The sequence below is a fragment of the Dryobates pubescens genome, chromosome 2 (genome assembly GCF_014839835.1).
Source record: "Dryobates pubescens isolate bDryPub1 chromosome 2, bDryPub1.pri, whole genome shotgun sequence".
NCBI lineage: Eukaryota > Metazoa > Chordata > Aves > Piciformes > Picidae > Dryobates > Dryobates pubescens.
The window spans coordinates 16,975,034-16,998,993 of record NC_071613.1 but is presented as its reverse complement, the minus strand read 5'-3'; the positions used below and the strand labels follow the sequence as shown (position 1 = coordinate 16,998,993).

Genomic DNA, 23,960 nt, shown 5'->3' with positions numbered 1-23,960 from the left:
TCCAAGCTAAAGACCCCCAGGTCCCTCAGCCTTTCCTCGTAAGGGAGATGTTCCACTCCCTTCAGCATCCTTGTGGCACTGTGCTGGACTCTTCCTATCAGTTCCTTGAACTGAGGAGCCCAGAACTGGACACAGTGTTCCAGATGTGGCCTCACCAGAGTGGAGGGGCAGGAGAACCTCTTTCAACCTACTAGCCACACTCCTCCTAATACCAATGCTGTTTGCCTTCTTAGCCACAGGGGCACATTGCTGGCTCATGGGCAGCCTTCTGTCCACTAGGACCCCCAGGTACCTTTCCCCTACACTGCTCTCCAACAGCTCACTCCCCAACCTCTACTGGTCCATGGGGTTATTCTTTCCCAGATACAAGGACTCTATACTTGTTCTTATATGCAAACCTTAAAGATCTGCTGTGTGAGATGCAATGTGACAACACCCTGTCTAATAGCTATGCATGCACAGTGTTTTGAATAATAATTTTTCCATCTCCTTTGGCCCTTGTCAGTTTTGTAGACCCTGCAGGATACATAGGTACCACTGCTGGGGGTTACACTGCCTTTGTAACATTCATTGCTGGCTCTTTACTTGCTTACTTTTATTTTTTTTTCTGTCTTTTTGGAGCTTCTAATTCATTGCTAAGCAAATCACAGGGAAAAAATACCCAACAAAACAAAACCAAAACCCCCACAACATATGTCACTATGAGCCCTAACAACACAGAACAAATGTGCAAGATTAATAGGGAAAAATATTATCATGTCATTTATTGCAGTCAGCAATTATTTGCTGTCTCAGGAGCTAGAGAGATAAATATTAAATTCTCAGTCAGCTTCCCTCACTGGAAAATGAGAGTGTGTGAAATCCAGATAACTTCCTTGTTCTACACTCTTATCTTGTATAGAGTTTAAAGGAAGTTAGTTGGTGCTCAAAGTTCAGGAAAGCTGCATCACGTCAACATGAACAGCGCCGTGGAGAAAGACCTTGGAGTCCTGGTGGACAACAAAGTTATCCATGGGACAGCAATGTGCCCATGTGGCCAAGAAGGCCAATGTCATCCTGGAGTATATGAACAAAAGTGTGTCCAGCAGGCTTGGGGCAGAGTGTCTGGAAAACTGCCCAGCAGAAAAACACCTGGGGTTGTTGGTTGACAGCTGGCCAAAGACAATCCAGTTTGTGCCCAGGTGGACAGGAAGGCCAACAGCATCCTGGCCTTGATCAGGAATGGTGTGGCCAGCAGCAGCAGGGAAGTGATTGTGCCCTGTGCTTGGCACTGGTGAGGCTGCACCTCAAATTATGCCTTCTGTTTTGGGCTCCTCATTCCAGGAATGACATTGAGCTGCTGGAGCATGTCCAGAGAAGGACAACAAAGCTGGTGAAGGGTCTGGAGAACAGGTCTGGTGAGGAGCAGCTGGAGAAAAGGAGGTTGAGGGGACAGACCTTATCACTCACTACAACTCCCTGAAAGGAGGTTGAAGGGAGGTGGGGATGGTCTCTTCTTCCTAGTATAAGGTGACAGAAAAGAGGAAATGGCCTGGAGTTGCACCAGGGAAGGTTTCATTTGGAGATCAGGAAAAATTTCTTTCCTGCAAGAGTGGTCAGGCATTAAAACAGGCTGCCAAGGGGGACAGTGGAGTCACCATCCCTGGAGGTGCTCAAAGAATGTGTGGACATGGCACGTTGGGACACAGTTTATTGACCATGGTGGCATTAAGTCAGTGGTTAGACTCAATGATCTTAGGGGTCTTTTCCATCCAAATCAATCCTATGATGCTCTGGGTTTTGGGTTTTGGTTAGATGCATTTTGATGTGTTGACATTTTCTGTGAAATGAAAGTTCTGTTTCTATGAGGCACTGATGAGGAAGATTTCTCTCCTTGGAGCAGCTCACTGGGGGAATGCTGTGCCCTTAGCATGCAGGGCAGAGGGTGCTCCCTCAGTGGGAAGTTATTTACTACCCTCGGTCTTGCCTTCATCAGATGTATGACCCTGTTCATTTTGTGCTCTGAATTATTCAAACCACACTGTGAATATAGAGTAAATAATTTCTTTACAGTTTGGGGGTTTGGGTTGGTGGTTTGTTTTTTTTCCAAGGCTGTCTTATCCCAACATCTTAATTCCTTACAAAATGTTAATGAAATGAACATCACAGAGCTCTTGTGATGAGTTTATTCCCATTTTATGTATAGGAAATGAAATAAGAAGATTAAAGTGAATTTATGTAACTGGAAAAATGGGCAAGCTTTCAGGCATGTACAAACATGGGCTGCCTTTCCTGCCTGCTTTCAGGCACCCTGATGAAAAGAGATTGCCTCCTCCTACAAACGTGGCTTCACTTGCATCCTCAGGCAGTGACAGCAACAGTAACTATGCTGTTACAAAGATTAAAGCTAGAAATTATGAAGTGTTGACTGATTTTGGCTGCTCACTGTGAGAAACTGGGAGTCCGACCTTTTTGCAAAGCATTTTTGGAGGATATTTGGTTTTCCAAACCTCCCTCTCTCTCTCTCTCTCTCTCTCCTGTCTCATTTGCAGCTGGGACCACTTGGCTTCTCTGCAGATCTGAGTAGAGGTGTCCTGGGGTGGGTGCCTGGAAAATGAGGGCAGTGTAGCTCACTGTGATAGCTTTGACTGATGTGATCTGCCCTGTATCATATTGGAGTTCAGCTGCCATTTGCCAAGGGCAGCTTCAGTTCCCTTAAACATGAGCTCATCTTTCTCTTCTTTCGCTTTCCTACCTGCTTTATTTCATACCTTCCATCTTCTCTAGTGGTGAAAGAAGGAGTTTTAATGACTCATAACAGTGGAAAATTTACTTTGTCCTCAAAGATGGCTATCCTCAGCAGCAGGTGAGCCATCAGCCTTCAAATGTCTGCACTGCTGTAAGGCTGGAGGGTTGGAGATGAGGAGTGAGGAAATGATGTGCCCATCACAAAATGAGTCACAGGAAAAATCAATAATCAGAAATCCCCCCACATTCTCTGTCATTTTCTGGCTAGCCAGAAGCTTTCCTTTGTTTCACACAACCTTTAAATCCCTCAGCATTCTCTTATTAAATACCTCTGAGTCAAAGCCTTGAACTGAAACTGGAGGAGGAGCAGATGAAATGGAGAAGTTAATGACAAATACCTGTGATGGATAAGCATCGTCGGTGAGGTTGCACCACCCCTGATTTTTAGTGGCACTTAGTGGAGGAACATTAGACTCCAGCAGTAGCCCAGTAAGAAACATTTTTATCAGAGGTGTAATTAAAATAGTAGGAAAGTTTCTCTCTTTTTTTGCCAAGTAGCACATCTGGTGAGGTAAGGATGCTGGGTTTCCATGGGCTAGGAATTTCTTACGCTGTACATGGCATTAAGAACAGCATTTCCTTCATCTTGTGTGCATACAGAGGCTTGTCTTGAGAGCCACCAGAATCCATTCACCTGCGTCCAACTGGGCTTCTCAGAGGACCCCAGAGAGCAGCTACTTATTAGTAAAACATGCATGAGGGTGCATATTCATCCTAGGTCTTTGCAGTTTCTGTTCACTTGTTTTTGCAGAGTACAAATGACAAAGCTTTTACCCAACAACCAAGCACTACCTTATTAAGCTCTCATTTTAATGCGTGCTGAGTGGGAGGGCTTTACCTGATTCTGTTGGTCCCAAAAGCTTTCAGTAGCATTAAAAATTATGGTCTGAGAAGTTGAATGTAACACCTGAAGGTATAATTATGTTCTTGGCTCATCCTGCATGATAATTAGCAGCATAGCCAGTTAGCAAGACTAGGAATATCTTTGTGAATGCCTGTAAGTATTTCTGTCTTCTCTCTTGCCTGGCCAAGTCTGGTGGCAGTGAGCTGAAGGTTCCCATTTTGCAGTGATCAAGCATCTCAATCTTTCTGGCCATATTCCTCAGAGACAGATTTGCCAGAGCTTGCCAGCACGCTTGGATCTCTTTGCTGGTCAGAGAAGGGTGGAGGAGAGAAGAGGCAGCATAAATCAGAGAAAATCACAGAACGTCAGGGGTTGGAAGGGACCTCAACCCTCCTGCCAGAGCAGGATCACCTAGAGTAGGTCGCACAGGAGCACATCCAGGCAGGTTTTGAATGCCTCCAGAGAAGGAGACTCCACAACCTCTCTGGGCAGCCCTTTGGCCACCCAGCTGACTGGTGAGTTGCTTATCCTGCTTTAGGCTAAGCCACACCATTTCCTTCTTTCTATCCTGCTAAATGGAAATGAAGTCCAAACCCATGGGCAGTCAAGAGCCCAGGCTGTCATTGGTGTCCAGGGTCTGGTACTAGATTTGAATTCAGCCAAGGCTGAACTGTGTTCGAAGCAGGACCTGTGAGATACAAAGTCAGCACTTGTTTCCCCAGGAGTTGTTTGTTTCTCCTTTCAATTTAGAGCCTGAAATGCCATTTGTTTAATGTTGCTGTTTAAATAATGATTTATAAGGCTCCAAGCCAGCCGTGGTACAGCTTAATGACTGCTGTAATTTATGGATGCCACTGCCTAACATAAACACTGCTGTAAATATAAAGGATGTCTCCCACAAATTTTACTTTGATACTTATTTGATGCCATCCATTTTCCTTTCCTTACACATCTTCTGTGTGTGAGCTGCGGCCACTTGACTCAGCGATCCAGGACATTCTGGCTTTCCCTTGCCAGGAATGATTAGGGCTGGGAAATGAAAAGATCAAATGTCTGTCTTTGATACAAAATATTTTAATTAAAAATGACTTTTCCTTGAGCTTGCATGCAAACATCTGCATCGAGTGGCCTATTAAGAGCACCGTTTGTGTTTAGGCTTTCTTCGGTTATCTGTTTGTTTTACTTGTTAATCCTCCCCTTCATCCCGTTCACTTTGTGCACTGTAAGCCAGCAAGCCGGAGACAGGAATAGATCGTGCACTGTCACGGGGCCCAGCCATTCCCCGGGCTGCAGCTTTGCTCTTTGTGTTCTCTAACCTACACGAGGAGCAGGTCTATACATGTCTAATGCAAATCTGAGCTGATTCAAGCCCTGTCTCCACAGGGATGAATGAGCATGCAAATCTGCTGCTTTGTTTTGGAGGAAAAGCTCCTGCCGTTGCTTGATGTCTGGTGTCAACTGACATCTTTTAAATACTACAGTCAGTTGAACTGAAATTTGCTCTCCTGGACTGCAACAAAAATGCCTGGGAAGATAGTAGGTGCTCTGGAATGCTTTGGTTCCATTAAAATTAATGTCACTCTAGTCATGTGCTTGGCAAACCAAGTGTCTTTACAAAGTTCTAATGAACTGAGTGAACAGAATAACTATTGCCTGCAATAACCCCTCCTCTAACTGTCTGCATACTGTATCCCAGTAGCTGGGAGATAAAACATAGACCTCGCTGGGAAGACTGCAGATAAACTGAGTGGGACGTGAGAACTTCAAAACTGTTTGTTGGGTAATTTAAAGAAACAGAAGGACTTCTGAACTTCAGTAGGAATTCAACATTTTTTGAGAGTCATGATGTTACTAAACTTTTGGAAGAGCTCTGGGGCTTGTCTTTTAACTTTTTGTCAGGTGTTCATTGCAGCAACCTGGTGCCATATATGTTCATGGCATACCCCTGGAAGAAGAAATCACCAACCGAGGTACCAGAGCTGCTGCTGTTTATAGTTTTCTAGCATCCATGTGCACACTGACCTGAGGCCACTCTGACTGGCTTGTGAGCAAAGAGCTTTGCTTCTGGCACAGGGAAGGCTCTCAGTGGTGTCTCTAAAAGTGCATTTTTTTCAAGGAGCAAGACAAGGCCATGGAAGGTATCTTCTCCTCGCCTTGAACCTGTACCAAAGGGCCTGCAGAAGTTGTCAGTGACCAGCTCTGAGTTACCAGTCTATTTTCCTGCAAAGCTCTCCTCTGCAGTCAGCCTTGACCCTGACTGAAGTACAAGGGCACTGTGCAGCCTGTATGCAGCAAGCCAGAATTGCTCTAAAAGACAGTCAAAAAACCAGAGCTGACAATAACACAGAGCACCCCTTTCAGGAGCTGAGGTCCTTTATTAAAAAGGTTTGGCATGTGTTCCCCCGGCTCCTGAATTGATTTGCACCATAAAATAAGCCTGAAGAGAAATAGTGGTTGTTTTCCTACATGCTTCATTAATTTTTAGTTTTGGCAGGCAATATAAATAAAAGTATCAAGTGCACATCTAATTGAATCACCAGTGATTCCCAACTCCCTGTAGTACCAGAGAACATGATGTAGCTGTGCTGTTTAGCAAGCACAGATGAGTTAGGGAAACGATGGCTCACTCTGCCCACAGGCTTTGGTTTAGTCTTGAGCATTTACCCATGTAATAGGATTCAGGGCAGGAGTTGTTGCAGTGGAGAGTTCACAGCACAGACTTCTTTGTACTTCTAGGCTGGCCTCCTAGGAGCAATGAGCTGGAAGCACTTCTCTGCAGTCAGGAAAGTTTCAGTGAATTGCTTCTACACCCAGATTTTTGTCAAAATGGGGTCTTGCACTTCCCAAGCTTGGCCTCCTCTGGATGTTCTGACTGTATCTTGGTAAATGCAGTCTCCTGTGGACTCCCTGTCTTCAGGGGAGTGCAGGATGTAGGACTAGGAGTGAGTGTAGAAGAGAAAGGAAACTCTTACAAGAAAAATCAAGCTGTTTTCTCTCTTGCAGAAAGATTATAACAACATGATACATCCAACTCATAGGTAATACATGTTGATAGGAGAGCACAATGAAAGCCTGTGTTCTTTCCAAGCCATGTAACCATGTTATTCCTGAGCTTTCTAAAATGGTGTGGGCAAGGAAAGACCAACAAGATGTCATCTGTCTAGATTTTTGTAGTCTTTGACACAGTCACCCACAACATCCTTCTCTCTAAGCTGTAGAGAGATGGATTTGATGGGTGGGCTGTCCAGGAGATAAGGAATTGGTTGGATGATCACACACAAAGGGTTGTGGTCAGCAGCTTGATGTCCAGATGAAGACAGGTGACAAGTGGTGTCCCTCAAGGGGTCTTGGGGGTACTGGTGGTTAAAAGGCTGGACATGAGCCAGCAATGTGCACTTGCAGCCCAGAAGGCCAATGGCATCCTGGCCTGCATCAAAAGAAGTGCGACCAGCAGTTTGAGAGAGGAGGTGCTGCCACTCTGCTCTGGTGAGATCTCACCTGGAGTACTGTGTTGAGTTCAAGGGCCACCACCACAAGAGAGACACAGACCTGCTGGAGCAGGTCCCTGCTGAGTTCAGGGGGATTGGACAAGATGACCTTTGAGGGCCCCTTCCAACCCACTGCAATCTGTGAATCTGTAAACAGAGGGGACATCAGTCTTCAGGACTGCCAGCCTAGCAGTCAATTTACATACAATTGAAATTCTGCCATGCATAAGTTGTGGTGTTCTTGAGAAGTAATCCAGAGCAAGCTGGAGAATCTCAACCCTCTTCTAAACTGCCAATGGTGCCTTCCAACTTAAACCCCCAGAAAGGTAAACTAAGGAAAACAAGTTCTCTGTTAGATATGTGACTAGATTAAGCAGGTCAAACAAAATGAAATAATCACTTTATTGAATTGGTCTTGGATGGGAGGGATTTCACAAGGTGTTCTCCCCTTCAGTATTACCCAGGGTCCTTAGACCTGTTGATTGAGATGAAGGAAATTCAGTAATCTTTTTTTTTTTTCCCCTCTCTTTTGTTTTTTTCTCTAGGATCTGCTTCTGGCTCCAAGATGGCTCTGGAGGGTTCCTTCAGCTGCTGGAATGGAACAGCAATCAGGCTGGGGCAGGTGTGTGACTTCATCAGGGACTGTGCCGAGGGAGAAGATGAGGGAGATCTGTGTGGTGAGTAAATCCAGACCCCCAGGCTGCCTTTTCCAACAGCAGGGATTGGCTTGAATTTTAATGCCTGAGACTGTGGCACTAATAGACTACTCCAGTACGATCAAAAGACCGCTATCCTCCCTAACACATGCAGTTTCCTTGGATCTCTGCCTGGAGCAGACCATTTGATATCTTCCTGTACTCATCTGCATTAGTTCTGCAGCAGGTTCTTAAGATGCTCTTAGTGCTTCATTTCTTCCAAAGTCCTGATCAAAAATGCAAAGGAAGTAGAGCCTGAATAGCAAGCTGCCTTACAGAATTATGAAATGTGGAGTTTGTTAGAGCTTTTAATCAAAATGGAGCAGAGCATCTGGCAGAAGGGAGAGGAAAGGGAAAACTTCTAAAATGAAAAATGAGTGGATCCAGTAGCTTATCTTTGACCAACTCCTGTGTCTTTGTAATTCCTCTTGTTTTGAATCTTCTCTTCAGCACTCAGTAGACTAATAAAACACAGCAGAAGACAGATAGCAGCCTGAGTTTTCTGAAAATTTGCTATGCCTGAATACTTTGTAATTGTGCTGCATAACTCAGATTCTTTAGGCCCTTCCTTTAACTGTCTTGAAGATGCCTTTTCTCCTTTTCTATACCTCTACATGTTTTACCTCCAGCACCTCCCCCTTTGCTAGTCTACAGTTAGGAGTGATGGATTGTCAGCCATATTGTCATCCACAGGGTAAACCTAGCAAGAAAAAGAATCATTGAGAGTTCAGCATTTATCAGTTTAAAGGGTATGCATCACAACTGATCCCATCCTGGGGACTTTGGTTGACAGAACTGCACTGATTTGGCATGCAACAAAAGTGTGTTCCCTGCTTCAAATACAGTATCACAGTATAACTAAGGTTGGAAGAGACCCCAAGGATCATCAAGTCCAACCTGTCCCAACAGATCTCACAACTAGACCATGGCACCAAGTGCCACGTCCAATCTCCCCTTGAACACCTCCAGGGACGGTAACTCCACCACCTCCCTGGGCAGCCCATTCCAATGGCGAATGACTCGCTCAGTGAAGAACTTTTTCCTCACTTCGAGTCTAAACCTCCCCTGGCGCAGCTTGAGGCTGTGTCCCCTTGTTCTGGTGCTGGTTGCTTGGGAGAAGAGACCAACCCTTTCCTGTCTACAACCACCTTTCAGGTAGTTGTAGAGGGCAATGAGGTCACCCCTGATCCTTCTCTTCTCCAGGCTAAACAATCCCAGCTCCCTCAGCCTCTCCTCACAGGGCTTGTACTCAAGGCCTCTCCCCAGCCTTGTTGCCCTTCTCTGGACACGTTCAAGTGTTTCAATGTCCTTCTTAAACTGAGGGGCCCAGAAATGGACACAGTACTCAAGGTATGGCCTAACCAATGCAGAGTACAGGGGCACAATGACCTCCCTGCTCCTGCTGGCCAGACTGTTCTTGATGCAGGCCAGGATGCCATTGGCCCTCTTGGCCACCTGGGCACACTGCTGGCTCATGTTTAGGCAGGTGTCAATCAGCACCCCCAGGTCCCTCTCTGTTTGGCAGCTCTCCAGCCACTCTGACCCCAGCCTGTAGCTCTGCATGGGGTTGCCGTGGCCAAAGTGCAGCACCCAGCGCTTGGACTTGTTAAATGCCATGCCATTAGACTCTGCCCATCTGTCCAGTTGGTTGAGGTCCCTCTGCAGAGCTTTTCTACCCTCTAACTGACTAATATCTGTTCCCAACTTGGTGTCATCTGCAAACTTGCTGATGACTGACTCAACCCCCTCATCCAGATCATCAATGAAGATGTTAAAGAGGATGGGGCCCAGCACTGATCCCTGGGGGACGCCACTGGTGCCTGGCCGCCAGCCGGATGTGGCACCATTCACCACCACTCTCTGGGCTCGGCCCTCCAGCCAGTTCCTAACCCAGCACAGAGTGTTGTGGTCCAAACCACGAGCTGACAGCTTAGCCAGCAGTTTACTGTGGGGGACGGTGTCAAAGGCCTTGCTGAAGTCCAGATAGACTACATCCACAGGCCTCCCCACATCCACCAGGCGGGTCACCTGATCATAGAAGGAGATCAGGTTGGAGAGGCAGGACCTGCCCTTCTTAAACCCATGGTGGCTGGACCTGAGCCCTTGGCCATCCTTCAGGTGCACAGTTATTGCTGCCAGGATAATCTGTTCCATCACTTTCCCTGGCACTGAGGTCAGGCTGACTGGCCTGTAGTTTCCAGGTTCCTCCATCCATCCCTTCTTGTGGATGGGGACCACATTGGCCAGTTTCCAGTCATCTGGGACCTCTCCAGTGAGCCAGGACTGGAGGAAAATGATGGAGAGCGGCTTGGCCAGCTCATCTGCCAGCTCTCTCAGCACCCTAGGATGGATCCCATCCGGTCCCATGGACTTGTGGGTGTCCAAGTGGAAGCAGTCCCAGCAGAAATACCAGTCCCAGCAAAAATACCAGTCCCAGCAAAAGCTTTTGGCATATAGAAGGCAATTGCTCTCAAGTTAGCTTGCACTTGAGACCTTCAGAGCAGGGAAGATTCTGTATAAGGTAGTAGAGCACTCATGATATAGAATCATAGAACAGGTTGAGTTGGAAGGAGCCTTGAAGATCATGAGGAGGGAGACTCCCTTTTTACAAAGAGTCCCATGGTAAAGACAAGGGGTGATGGGCACAAGTTGCTACTGGGGAGATTCAGATTGGATGCCAAAGACTTTTTTTGGCATTTGAACTATTAGACATTGGGATAAACTCTAAAGGGAGGTGGAGGATTTCCCTGCAGATTAGACAGTTTCAAGGCTCAGCTTGACAGGGTGCTGGGCCATCTCATTTCAGCTATATTCTTACTCTGAAAGGTTGGACTAGATGATCCTTGAGGTCCCTTCCAACCTGGCATTCTGTGAATCTATGAATCATCCATTCCAACCCTCCTGTCGTGGGCCAGAACACCTTCCATTAGATCATACTGCTCGAAGCCTCTTGCAACCTGGCCTTGAACATTTCCAAGCTTGAGGAGATGACCTCACAGTTTGTTTTCACAGAATTACAGAACATTGTGGTTTGGAAGGGACCTCTGGAGATCATCGAGTCCAACCCCCCTGCCAAAGCAGGATCACCTAGGGGAGGTCACCCAGGAGTGCATCCAACCACAGGTGCTGGGAATGAGAGTTCCTACTCCTGGCTGAAAGGCCTAAAAGCACCATCTTCCACCCAAACAGCAAAAAAGACTGCCTTGCCTTTGCAGGAAGTCAAGCTGTGGGTATGTGTGCTTCTGTGCTTGCAAGGCTGCTCGGTTCTATGGCTGCTTTCTCTGCTTTTGCCTCTTTACTGTGTTGAATATTCTTGGCATAAGCCTTAGAGAAAATAGTGGAATGATCTGATGTTTTAGATGTCAGTTACATCTGCATGGCAGCCCAACATAAAACATATGTCATCTCTCATCAGTTCAGCTTTCATTTTCCTCCTGAGCAACGTGAATGTTTTCATCAGCTTTTTGCAAGTGTTGCAAAAAGAGATTCAGATATATAAAGCAGGGAAAGGGGTTTCCCAAATGCTTTTGCTTGCATAAAAAAGGCTGTCAGGAAAAGATGTAGCCATGCTGAAAACTCAGGGGAGAGCTTTTAAAATTGCTATTAAACAAAGGCTTCAGGGAGGTTGTGGTTTTTTAGCCTTTTCACAGTCTGTGCAGGTAAAGATTTTTGTTTCTTTATTGTTTTCTCTTCATTTGATTTTGGTTCCTTTCTTAGCTGAAAATAAAAAAACCCTCTCCCTAACAGCAGCTATTTGTTACCATCTCTTTGCTTATTAATGGCCAACAAAATACCATGGTGCTTGTTATGCATGCAAGCAGAGAGTCTGTGTAGTGAGGGTAAAATCAGAGAGGGATGACCCTAGAGAGAAGCATGTTACTGTTTGAGCTATACTCAAATATTCCTGCAGGACTGATTCTTTCTTCTGCTTTAAACACAGAACTTCCAATTTCCACACAGAGTTTCCAAGACCATGGTCTGGAGTTCTGGTGTAGGTCAGAACAAAAGGCTCACTGAAGCCTTTCCTGGGGTTGCCTTTCCCCATTTTATAAATTTTATCTGGAACAGGGGGTGGAAGTAATGTCTGACATCTTTCAAATCAACCTCAGAACCACTGGGTCATGGGGCAGTTTTCACTCAGCCTCGTTGAATATCTGAGGATGTTGAACACGTTTCCAGGTGAGATAAGGAAGAATAGGATCTGATGGGTGAGAGGAGTGACTCAGGCTAGGCTATCTGGTTGGAGCAGTGCATGCACACATCTGACAAGAGACCAGATTGGCAGCTTGAATAGGAGCCTGCAAAGATGAATTTGTGATAACGTGAGCAAGTGACCAAGAGAGCATAGATAATTAATGCTACAGCAGCCTGTTTATTTTCCAGCAAAAATGCATGAGGAAAACCCTGGATTCATTTATATCCTAGTGATAGATACAGCCCAGCAGAGTCTCCCTGCAAGCAAAATGATGAAGTAACAACCTGTTTGCCAGGCTGTACTCTCTTAAGGTTCTTGTCTTGTGTACACTAAGCCTTTTGTTTCTTTCTTGATCAAAAGCTGTACTTCCAGCAACAAATTCTAACCTCTGGCAGCATCAAACTCAGAAAATCCTTCTGGCATTAAAGGATAACTTTGTTGACTGTTGAGAAGTACTTTCCCTTTTTATGCTTCATTTCTGATAGAATTTATCTGAGCAACTTTGCTAGCATAGATGCAGACATGGAGACAAACTCATGTTTTGGATTCATGTGCTGCTTTAAATTGTTTGAGTAGCTGATCTCTTTGGCTTCTGAGTTTGGGAAAGGTCCACAGATAGCACAGTAGTCTTTTATGCTTCTGCCCTTTATAATAGAGGTCTGGAATTGCCCCTCAAAGTTTAAAATGTAGTATCTGGTTTTGCATCAAGAGCTTGTGCTATCTGCTTCAGAAATTATTCTGGTTGCTTATTTTTCTTGCTATTAAAGAATGAAAAGTCTGAGTTAAGGAAACAAACAAAAAACCACCCCAACCCTTGAATTTATTTAGGTTTTCCTTGAAAGGTAATTAGTTCTGAAGCCTTTAAAATATTTGCTTAGAAACAAGCTTACCACCCTACAGCTTTTCTCTGCTTGATCACTCGAATGAAACCACAGAATCTAGCATTCTCACAGTGCTCATAGATGTGGTGCTGAGAGACATGGCTGAACACCAAACTTGATAGATAATGCTTGGACCCAATGATCTTCAAATCTTTCCCAACCCAAACAATTCCCTGATTACTCTATTCTCCATCCTATATCCACAAGCTGCGCATTAATATTACCGAGGCTGAAATCTTGTGCGGTTTCTGTCAGCAATGATTATGTCCAACATGGCAGTTTCAGTCGGTGTAACCCCCGCCCCCTCACTTACTTGACTTTTCAATGACATCAGTTGAGCATTCCAGCACCGATGGAAGTGTGGAGTGTGATGTGCTGCCCAGGGAAGTGGTGGAATCACCCTCCCTGCAGGTGTTTAAAAGCCCTTTGGCTGAGGAGCTTAGGGCTGTGGTCTGACAGTGTGCACGGGGAGATGTCAGGTGCGGCAGGCTGGGGGGATTGGGACTTAATTGGCGCCACCTGCAGGGAGGCTGCAGACCGGTTTCGGCCGGTCTCTTCCCTCAGGCAAGCAGCCACAGAACGCGAGGAGACAGTCTCAAGCTGGAAGTTTAGGCTCAAGGTAAGGCGAAATTTCTTCCCAGAAAGAGTAATTTTCCCTTGGGATGTGCCGCCCAGGGAGGTGGTGGAGTCCCTGTGCCTGGAGGGGTTGGAGAGGGGCTTGGAGGTGGCACTTGGAGCCGTGGTTTTGTTGCCAGGAGGTGTTGGGTGACAGCTTGGACTTGGTGCTCTCTGAGGACTTTTCCAACCGCCATGATTCTATGAGCTATAAAGAAAAGTCCTCCAGTCCCAGGGGGACAGGCAGCTTCTCCAGGATAGTGTAATCTGTTATTCTGTTCTGTTTTCCTGTGTCTCTCTGTTTAAGGGAGTGTGTCGCCAATTCTCTCTGTCTTCTCTCCAGTTGGGGGATGTGTTGGTTTGAGGGGGAGAGGCTTTCTCCAGGCCTTGTCTGGCAGTGAGTTTCCCTCTGCACCTCTGGGCCTGCTGAGGCCGAGTGGGGTGGAGGTCTGTGGAAGGCTCTGGAAGGTTTGGGCCTGGCAGGCACAGATGAAGGACTGAGCCTCATTTGTGAATGATTTCCTTTCACCTGAGTGCCTTTTGTATATGTTTGTAAACAGAATTTCCGGTGGGGAGCATTGTTATTTCCCTCCTTGGGAAGAGGTAAAAGACATTTTCTGTCCTTTTGCTCTGGGTAGCTCATGGCTCAAAACTAGGACAGAAGATTAGGATTGGACTCCTCGATGATTTTAAGGTCTTTTCCAAGCAGAAGATTCTATGATTCTCATCACAGGCTCACAGGATGTTATGGGTTAGAAGGGACCTCCAAAGATCATGGAATCCACACACCCCCCACCCCCCTACCCCCCGACAGGGCAGGCGCATAGAATACAGCACAGGTCACACAGGAATGCATCCAGACAGGGCTGGAAAGGCTCCAGAGAAGGAGATTCCACAAGCTCTCTGGGCAGCCTGCTCCAGGGCTTGGGGACCCTCACAGTAAAGAAATTCCTCCTCATGTTGAGGTGGACCCTCCTGTGCTGCAGATTCGATGCAGTGTGTGCTCTGATGTGTTTGAATGACAGACTTTCCAAAGACTGAGACTCACCAGAGAGGTGCTTGCCAAAGAGCAGCACCTATTGTGAAGGAGCAATATTCAAACTAAGGGAAAGCAGCAAACAAAATGTATCCAGTGCAGGGGATATCTTAAAATTCATTTAAAAATAAGTAAATCTGTGGAGAAGGACTGAAATTTGCTGGGAAAGTAATAGTTTCTTATTTATGTCCTTACTTGTTCATCAACAGGGAGGTTTTTCTGGCCTCCAGGCAGGGATTGCTACTTAGATGACTCCTCCTGCTGGCTTTGACTTGTTTACATCATCCTAGATAGCGTCTGGCCATTAAATGAATTCAGTTGGACACTGAGCCAAGCTGTTTTAGTAGGAATTCAGGACACATTAAAATTTGTCATTTTTCTTTGGATCCCAGCCTCAGGCTGCACAATGAAATTGAATCAAGTTCTGTAGAGGGCTAAAACGCAAGGAAGCCTAGCAGCCTCACATTTAAACATGAGACTGAATGATTTCAAAAGGAAATTCTTGGAGAAGCCCTAACTGCAGCACAGGTTTTGATTTTTTTTCAGAATGGATTTGGGTGCATGTGAAAAATAAATAGGGTCTGGAGAACGTCTTCTGAGGAGCAGCTGAGGGAACTGGGGGTGTTTAGTCTGTAGAAGAGGCTGAAGGGAGACCTCATTGCTCTCTACAGCTCCTTGAAAGGAGGTTGTAGTGAGGTGGGGTTCAGTCTCTTCTCCCTAGTATCAGGTGATAGCATGAGAGGAAATGGCCTCAAGTTGCATCAGGGGAGGTTTAGGCTGCATATTAGAAGAAAAATTTGTGACGGAATAGGCTCCCCAGGGAGGAGGTGCTTGAGTCCCCATGCCTGGAGGTGTTTAAAAGAGGCAGAGATGTTGTGCTGAGGGACATGGTTTAGCACCAGCCTTGGGAGAGTTAGATACTGGTTGGACCTGATGATCTTGAAGGTCTTTCCCAGCTGAAGTGATTCTGTAATTCTGTAGCAGTAACACATAGCTCTCACATCTCAGGTTCCAGGGTCGGCCCTGCTAAAGAGCCGTAGATGTAAGATTTGTTTCTCTGAAGTACATTGTGATTCAAGCTCCTGACAGAGTTGCCAGCTGCACCCTGGGTGCGGAATCTGTATTAAAGCTCATGAATGATTCACTAGAAGTAAAAATGACAGTATAGTAGAACTGATTTTTGGTGGCATTTTACAAGCTACATTTTCTGCCAAGCTTGCTTAATAGGTACAGAATCTGGCCTCATGTTGAAGGAGGGAAATGCAAAGGTGGAACTCGACAACAGTAGAAATTAAGGAGGGAGGCAGAGAGGGTTTATTGAGGATGATGGGGGAAAAAGTATTTCATGAGTTTTGAAGGAAATGGCTGGTTCATAGCCAAGCAAACTGTTCACATGGCTCAGGGCAAAAGGAGCAGTACTTAGGTCCTTTGTACAAACTTACAGTGTAGATAGAGAAGGAGATGGGCGGCATGGAGTTAACCTTTGAATAGGATAACTATTACTTTAAAACTGGTTAATTTAAAGGCAAAAAAATTGTGAGTGGATCTTTATTGTTTGGAGCTGGAAACTTGCCTGAAATCCTAAGCCACTGACAGACTGGGTGGGCGTCACAGCCTGAAAGTATGGCTTAAAATAAACCATCCTCTTTTCATCCATTCATCTCACCCAGCAGACTCACAGGCACAAAAGGATTCAGTGCTTTTCCTGAGGCTGCATCAGTGAGAGGAGGTCATGGTGCTGAGCTGGGCTGACTAGGGACATAGACTATAAGGAAGGGGAATTGTGTCAGAAAGATTTCCTTCTGTGGGACTGCAGAAGTAGTAGTTAGGAAAACCATCTCCGAGATGTAGCCCTGAGTGGGTGCAAACGTGGAGAGCTGTAGAAGCCAGCTATGCAGAATCCTGGGATCACAGAATGCATGGGGTGGGAAGGGACCCTCGAAGGTCATCTTGTCCAACCCCCATGAAGTAAACAGCTACATCTCCAACTAGATCAGGTTGCTTATGGCCTCATTGAGTTTGACCTTGAATGTCTTCATGGATGGGACATCCACCACAACTTTGGGCAGCGTGTTCCAGTATTTCACTACCCTGTTTATGAGGTAAAGGGTTAGTTAGGGTTACTGCCACTGTAATATGATTTTCACTGTAACGTGATTTTCATTCCCTATTTAGGAGACCTCGGAGTGTACAGTGAAATGTGTCCTCTCACTTAGGTTTGTCAAAGTGTTGAGGGGTAGTCAGTCACAGTCTGGGTGTTGTTTCGCTTGCCACGGTCAGGCACGTGCATGACTCTTCACCAAAGGACTGAGCAGCTGTGGGGGTGCCCACATGTCCTGGGAAAACTGGGTCAGAATGGTCACTGCAGCTTCTCTCTGTGCCCCAGAGTCTCCTCTTCCACTCACCTGTGTGCTTTTTTCCCCCCTGCAGAAAGGCTTCCGTCTGGCTTTTACTGTTCGTTTGAAGAAGGCGACTGTGGCTGGGTGCAGAGCTCTGTGTCCCACCCTTCCCCATGGCGGATTGGCAGCCCGGAGCACAGCCGTCTCCCTTCAGTAGAGGGTGAGTAAGAATGAGTAGTAAAAGCTGAGAAAGAACAGAAGAGTGCACAAGTGGTGGGGAGAGGAAAGAAAACAAAAGGCCCATTTTCCTGTCTACTTACAGATTCAGCCTCCAGTGAAACAAAGCCATTTTCTGCTCTGTCTTGACTATTGTGCTCACTTCTAGTCTTGAGGTTACAGAGTGGTACCTCAGGCTTCCACAAGTGCTGCTGGGTACGGATCATGACCCTTTCTGAACACCTCCACAACCACCCCACTATCTGTGTGAGCCTTCTTCATACCCTCCTTCATGCTGATCTGTTTTTTTCTTTCTAGTTTTCCTATTTACTTCCTATGTTTATTTGTACTGCTTCTTTTTACCCTGCTCGCATCCTAATTTTCCTTGCTCACATGCTAATTTTCATTCTCTTTGCTCCATTGCCCTGAGTTCCACTTCCATGTATAATTACTGTGTACTTAGTTCTCCTTCCCAAAGCCCAGTAGTTCATTTGTAGTCCTTCTCATACAAACCATTGAAGGCTGGGACGCTGAACTACTGCTGGTTGAGTTTTGGCAACCAGGCTGCCTGCCAGGGTAAGACCTTTCCTAATGCAAGGCCATAAAACATTGAAGGCATTTATTGCTGAGGCACCAAGCATCAGTTAACAGCACAGTTAACAATGTATAATCCCACAGGTGCTTTAGAAAGTTAGATCCAGAGTTGGAGTAAGATTATCTACTTTTGAGTGAACTGGTATGGGCTACAATGCAGCTATTCTGATTCATGCCATCTGGTGGTTTAGCCTCAAGTATTGCACACCACAAAGTGATGGAAGGGAAAAAGCCTTTAAGAAGGTACTGTGAGGAGCTGGCAAGTGCACTGATCCTTGATTCACATGGAGTATTGTGTCCAGTTCTGGGCTCCCCAGTTCAAGAGAAACAGGGAATTACTGGAAAGAGTCCAGCAGAGAGCTAAGAGGATGATTAAGGGAAGGAACATTTGTCTCATGAGGAAAGGCTGAGAGACCTGCAGCTGTGTAGTGTGGAGAAGAGAAGGCTGAGCTGGGATCTGATCAATGTTTACCTGAAGGGTGGGTGTCAGGAAGAAGGGGCCGGTCTCTTTTCAGAGGTGTCCTGTGACAGGGCAGGGGACAGCAGACACAAACTGGAACACAGGAAGTTCCGTCTCAACATGAGGAAATGCTGCTTCCTTGTAAGGATGCCAGAGTACTGGAGCAGGTTGCCCAGAGAAGTTGTGGAGTCTCCTTCCCTGGAGACTTTCAAAACCCACCTGCATGCACTCCTGTATGACATGCCCTAGATGATCCTTCTTTGGCAGGGGGCTTGGACCGGATGATCTCCAGAGGCACCTTCCAACCTCCACTATTCTGTGGTTTGTCTGTGCTGTAGAGAGAGTTTCAGTGAAAGCCTAGAGTGGGCTCTAAGTAGTGATGCCCTCCTGAAGTGGAGGGCAGAGCTGCAATAGTGCAGATGCATACTTTCTAATTTGTTACAACAAATGATTCAAGGAGCAAAGAGGCCTTTGCCTGCATTAATGTTACTCTGGTGGTATTTTATCACAGCTGTATTTTGCTGTGGGTTTTGCCAAGATAAATATTCTCTTCCAAGTTACTTTTTGTGTGTAAAAGGTATGATATCCTCTCCTTGCAAAGAGGATGAATCTGAACTCATAGAATGATAGAATCATTGAAGTTGGAAAAGACCTTCAAGATCATCAAGTCCTATCATTGTCCCTGTTCTACTAAGCTCACCACTAAGCCATATCCCTAGGCACCACACCTTCATGGCTTTTAAACACCTCCAGGGGTGGTGGCTCCACCACTTCCTTGGGCAGCCTGTTCCAGTGCCTGATAATTTTTTTTTTCCTAATGTCCAGCCTAAACCTCCCCTGGTACAGATTGAGGCCATTCCCTCTTGTTCTGTCACTAATTACTCAGGAGAAAAAAACAGCACCAAGTCAGGGAGCAGCAGAAGGGGAAGGCAGGCATCCTCCTCACATGTGTTTCCTGAAGATGTTTGCTGGGTAGATGAGGCTGCATTCCTAATAAATTGGGAAAAAACCTCTGCACTCCGGCATTTTCCTGTAGTAGGAGCCAGCTAACACAGGTTCTGGGGAGGTTCTGCAAACCCTGAAGCCAGAAGGTGAGTGCTGCTGTTTGACCTTCTTCCTGCTCTTTTATCCAGGTTGTGCCCTCCTGCTTAACACCAGCAAAGTACCAGCAGCAGCACACACTGTCATGACCAGCACTGCATTTCCAGCTCCTTTGAGGAACTCCCCCTGTGAGGCAAGTTGTGATGTCTTCTTTTCTTCTGCAATTTGCAGAGCTTTTTTCTATCTGCCTGACTCTGTGGTTTCCAAGCATAGGCACTAGGTCAGTAACACAGCAACTGCTTTCTCTGTTGGCTTATCTATAAAACATACTTATTTAATGCCCCTGTGTGCAGGGGTAAGATAGGGTTATCTGCTTGAAATGCCATAAAAATGTGCTCTGAAAAGCCTGGTATCTCCTGTGCTCATTGTATGGCCTCAAATGATGTATTGCACTCCTCTTAATTGGGTGTATATGCTGTAGGAAGAGGAAGAAGCTTATTGCATGAGCAAACATTGCATTTGCAAGATGCAGGAAAGAACAGGCTTCAGGACTGCCCCCGGGCTACTCAGAAAATGCAGTGCATGCTTTCTGTAGCACAGCTGGGATTTGAGCTGGCAGGTCTTGTATCATGCTGCACTTCAGCCCCAGATTGTTCATAGGAATGCTGAAGAGATAAATCCATGTAGCAGGGAACCAGGTCCACACTCAAGTAGAAAAGCCGTTGACATTCATAAGACATCAACTTAAGCAAGAATAGCAAAGCTTGCCAGGCTGCTGCACTTGGTTGTCAGTCCTGAGTCAGTTGTACTTAACTCTTAAGCTGCAGCTTACAAAAAGATGGCCTGCTTGCATCTTTTTGGTGGTAAGATTTATGTGTAACTGATGACTTTGAAGCATGGCTAGTGGCTTAGAGCATTTCACATCATGAATGGTCACCCTGAAGTGTCACAGAAACTTCTGGAACCTAGAGCACAGCGATCTGGTAAAATTGATCCTAACAAAGCACAGTTTGTTGGTTGAGCACTGAACAGACCAAAGAATCAGATTCTCCCTATTCCAGTGATCTTAAAATGCAGCAAGGGTAAAAAAAGGAATCATTGAATGAAAGTACATAGAAGAAGATGGTTTTACTTAAAGTTTGGGTTGGTTCAGTTCACTTCTGTGGATGTCTCAGTTCATATAGCAAAGGACATCTGGTTTTGCTGTCTTTGATACATTCATAGATTCACAGAAGCTATGGGTTAGAAGGGACCACAAAGACCATCTAGTTCCAACCTCCCTACCACGGGTAGGGACACCTCCCACCAGCCCAGGCTGCTCAAGGCTTCATCCAACCTGGCCTTAAACACCTCCAGGGAAGGGGCATCCACAACTTCCCTGGGCAACCTGTTCCATGACTACAAAGAATTTCACCTACTCTCCTCCAGCTTCAGTGCATTCCCTCTCACCCTATCACTGCATGCCCTCCTTCTTCAGGAAATACACCCTCCCTTGGTTTTCCTCCCTCCTGTAACAAAGGCGTAGGGAGATTCTGAATATTTTAAGACCTTGTTGTGCCATGGACCAGCAAGAGCGAGTGTTTTTTATGATCCACCTGACACAGGAGTCAGAGTGAATGATTCTCCAGTATCTGTGTATTTTTTCCTTGTGCATACAACAGTGGCAATAATTAAACTTGCTGTCAGGGGAGAAGCTGCCATGCATGTCATCTGCTCACGTGCCATCCCACCTCCGCCACTCCCCTTGGCGCTTCAGAGGCTTCCGGACACATCCAGCCTTGCAGCTGTCGCTAATAAAGAGTCAAGGAGTTTGGCAAGTGTTTTGTCTCTTGCCTTTTCACATAGTGTAAAAGCTTCTCTTCTCAATGAGTCCCTGGTGGCTTCAAATTCTATTTTACTGGAATAATCTGTCTGTGAGCAGAATAATTTAATTCTACTTTTCAGCACAACACAAGAGGAAAAACGAGATATTCCCCCCCCAGTACACACTTATTGCCTCCAATAGGTGCCAACAGACTTCCTTATAGTGAGATTATAGTCAGAAAAGAGGTTGTGAAAATAACACAATGCTGTCCTGTATGTGTTCACCCTCAATCACTTCCCAATTGAACTGGCTCAAGTTCAGGCACTTCTACCTGTCACTGCTGACAGCTCCACCTGGCATGCCACAACCACGATAGGTTCTCTGGCAACTGAAATCCCGATGACAAAACTCACTCATGATTCATGGGGCAAAGGGATCTCAGCAAGTGTGTGCAAATTAGACCCATTTATTCTTCCACAGTCAAAGCAAGCCATAAACCTGCCCTCCTACTTGTACTTGATGCAGCTCGCATGATCCTTGCTTTCCTTCCATGCTCAGTTACATAGTGGCTTGTTCTGACAGCTGGTTCCAGTACCCCAGAGAGATTTGGCTCAGTTTCACATCCTGCACCAATATATATTAATGATGGAGACTGTCCTTAAGCCTGTCATTTAACACCCTTCCTTCTCCTTGTAAGCCATGTCTACCCCAGTATCAATGTGCCCAGCTCAGCTGAACTCCTGCAGGCGAGACTGAGAATCCTGCCCTGCCTATTCAGGTCATCCACCTCTCCTGGGTGTGTGGAGCTTACCTCCTGCTCTGTGAACAAGACTTTACCAAAGGGCCCATGCCTCAAGCCCTGAGAGCAGCAAGGAGGCCAGCAGACATCCCATATATGCTGATCTTGACACCACTCTCTTCTCTCTGCTACATGAAAGCTCTAGGGCACTCCTAGACCTGCTGTTTACTGAAACTACTATTTTTTCCCCTTGCCCCTTAAATTGCTTTTATCTGGTCATGTCAGACATGGCGAATACTGACACCCTGCTTTTTAGCCTGAGGTGTTCATAGGAATTAATAACTTCAGCCTCAGCAGGAGGAGCATTACCTGCAGTGCAGTTTACCAGGCTGTGGAGCACTCTGGGTTTTTTGAACAGAATGTCTGTACAGCCAGGCCTCAATGTTGATAAGGAAACAGTCAAGCAGTCCACAGTGGGTGCCAGCCACAAAGACTTTGCTAATGCTTCAGGCTTGTTTTTCCTCCCTCAGCCTGGCTGTTTAATCTTCCACTGTGATAGACTGGCAAGAGAGATGACTTGGGGAAAATGACTGCTAACACCCTGGAAGTTTGTGGGGTGGCCTGGTACAAACACTTCCCCTGCTGAGGTTCTGGGCAGCTGTTTGCACCTTCAAGATCATTGTGTCCAACATATCATCTAACACCACCTAATCAACTAAACCATGCAACCAAGTACCCTATCAAATCTCCTCCTGAACACTTCCAGTGATGGTGACTCCACCACCTCCCAGGGCAGCACATTCCAATGGGCAATCACTCTCTCTGTGTAGAACTTCCTCCTAGCCTCCAGCCTAAAGCTCCCCTGGTGCATCTTTGGTATAGACATTGTTGCCATGTGCAGGGCAAGCCCGACCCTCCATCTTAGTGCTCTCTCCAGCTTCAGGTTGGTCATGCTGGGCTGTTTGCAGGCTGTATTTCCCTGGTGTTTCCCCTGCCCTGCAGGATGCTTCTTATTAACTCAGAAACCCAAAAATCAGCCTGAACTCTGTACTGCTCCACATGCATCAAAAGATCAGAAGAGGGTAAAAATGCAGAGGAGAGATACTGTAATAAACACAGTTTGTACTTTCCCACACGCGTTTAGGGTTTGCAGTTTGTGTACAGTATTGTAGCTTGCTCCTGTTTGTTTTGAGGAGCTTTATATTTACATTTCCTTTGTTCTTCAGTGCTTATGGCAAGTCAAAGCCCTTAGTTTGTCCTGCTGCCCTTTGTTTGTGGTTCAGTTGGTTTTCCCTTTCTTTGTTGTTTTATAAAACCTTGGCTAGAGTATCCTGGCTTCAGAGACTCTCTCTGCTTTGCAGCACAGCCATAGGCTTTGTGATCTTTCTCATGTTGCACATTCAGGAGAGTTCTTTGCCTATTGACCCCATTAAAATGTGTGTTTAAAACCCGATGTATGTGCAAGAGGGAGACTGTGGCACTTGTGCTAAGTCCTGGGGGACTTCAGGAAGTGGTATGAATAGTCCATGAGGAGATGCTCCATTACCCTGAAGCAGCCAGAAAGGGGAGATGAAGCAAAAAGCTCAGAATACTCTTCAGGAACCAGGCAGTCACAGTAATCAAGAGTAAAAATCTTTCAAGCCGCATGTAAAAGTTCACTGAGGACAAAGCATGTGCACTTGAGCATCCACTCCTGCATGCAGTGAGAAGAATTAATCCAAACAGTGGCCTGATTGAAAGGCAGAATTTCTGGAGCTTGACCAATAAAGCACAGCATTATTTGCCCCTTCTCTTCACACTGCAGTTCTCTTCCTCTGAGTGGGAATCAGCTGGCCTGCCCAAGGCTGACAGGGTAAAGAAGATTGTGGGGTGGTTAGACATTTCCTCATTTGAAGAAGAAATCCATATGCATGTTGTTAGTAGCTCTAGGACTGCTGTCTGGGAGTCTGGGAAACCACAGTGCAATTAAAGTCCAGAGAAGTGCTGTCATCCCAGACACACACATGGCAAGATTAAACTGCTTTGCCACAGCTGGTAGGCCCTAGGTGTGCACAGGTTCCAGAACATAATCACCACTGACTTCTCAGCACTTTGCAAAGATGTCTGAGAGCTGGCACAGGAGCACTGCAGATACCTAGAGAGTGCCTGACTTCATGTGGAAGCTGGAGACTCAGTGCTGGCCCCCCATAGCTGAAGAGTGAGGCAATGCCATCTCCCTTAGTCTCA

General features: G+C 46.1%; 1 protein-coding gene across 1 annotated transcript in view; it reads left to right on the top strand.

Moving 5' to 3' along the window:
- ALK (ALK receptor tyrosine kinase) overlaps window positions 1-23,960 on the top strand; it is a 357,461-nt gene that overhangs the window by 256,097 nt on the left and 77,404 nt on the right. The window contains exons 6-8 of the mRNA XM_054171222.1: window positions 7,665-7,796; window positions 16,972-17,100; window positions 19,284-19,384. Of these exons, the coding sequence (XP_054027197.1) occupies window positions 7,665-7,796; window positions 16,972-17,100; window positions 19,284-19,384 (362 nt within the window). The remainder of the gene's footprint in view (window positions 1-7,664; window positions 7,797-16,971; window positions 17,101-19,283; window positions 19,385-23,960) is intronic.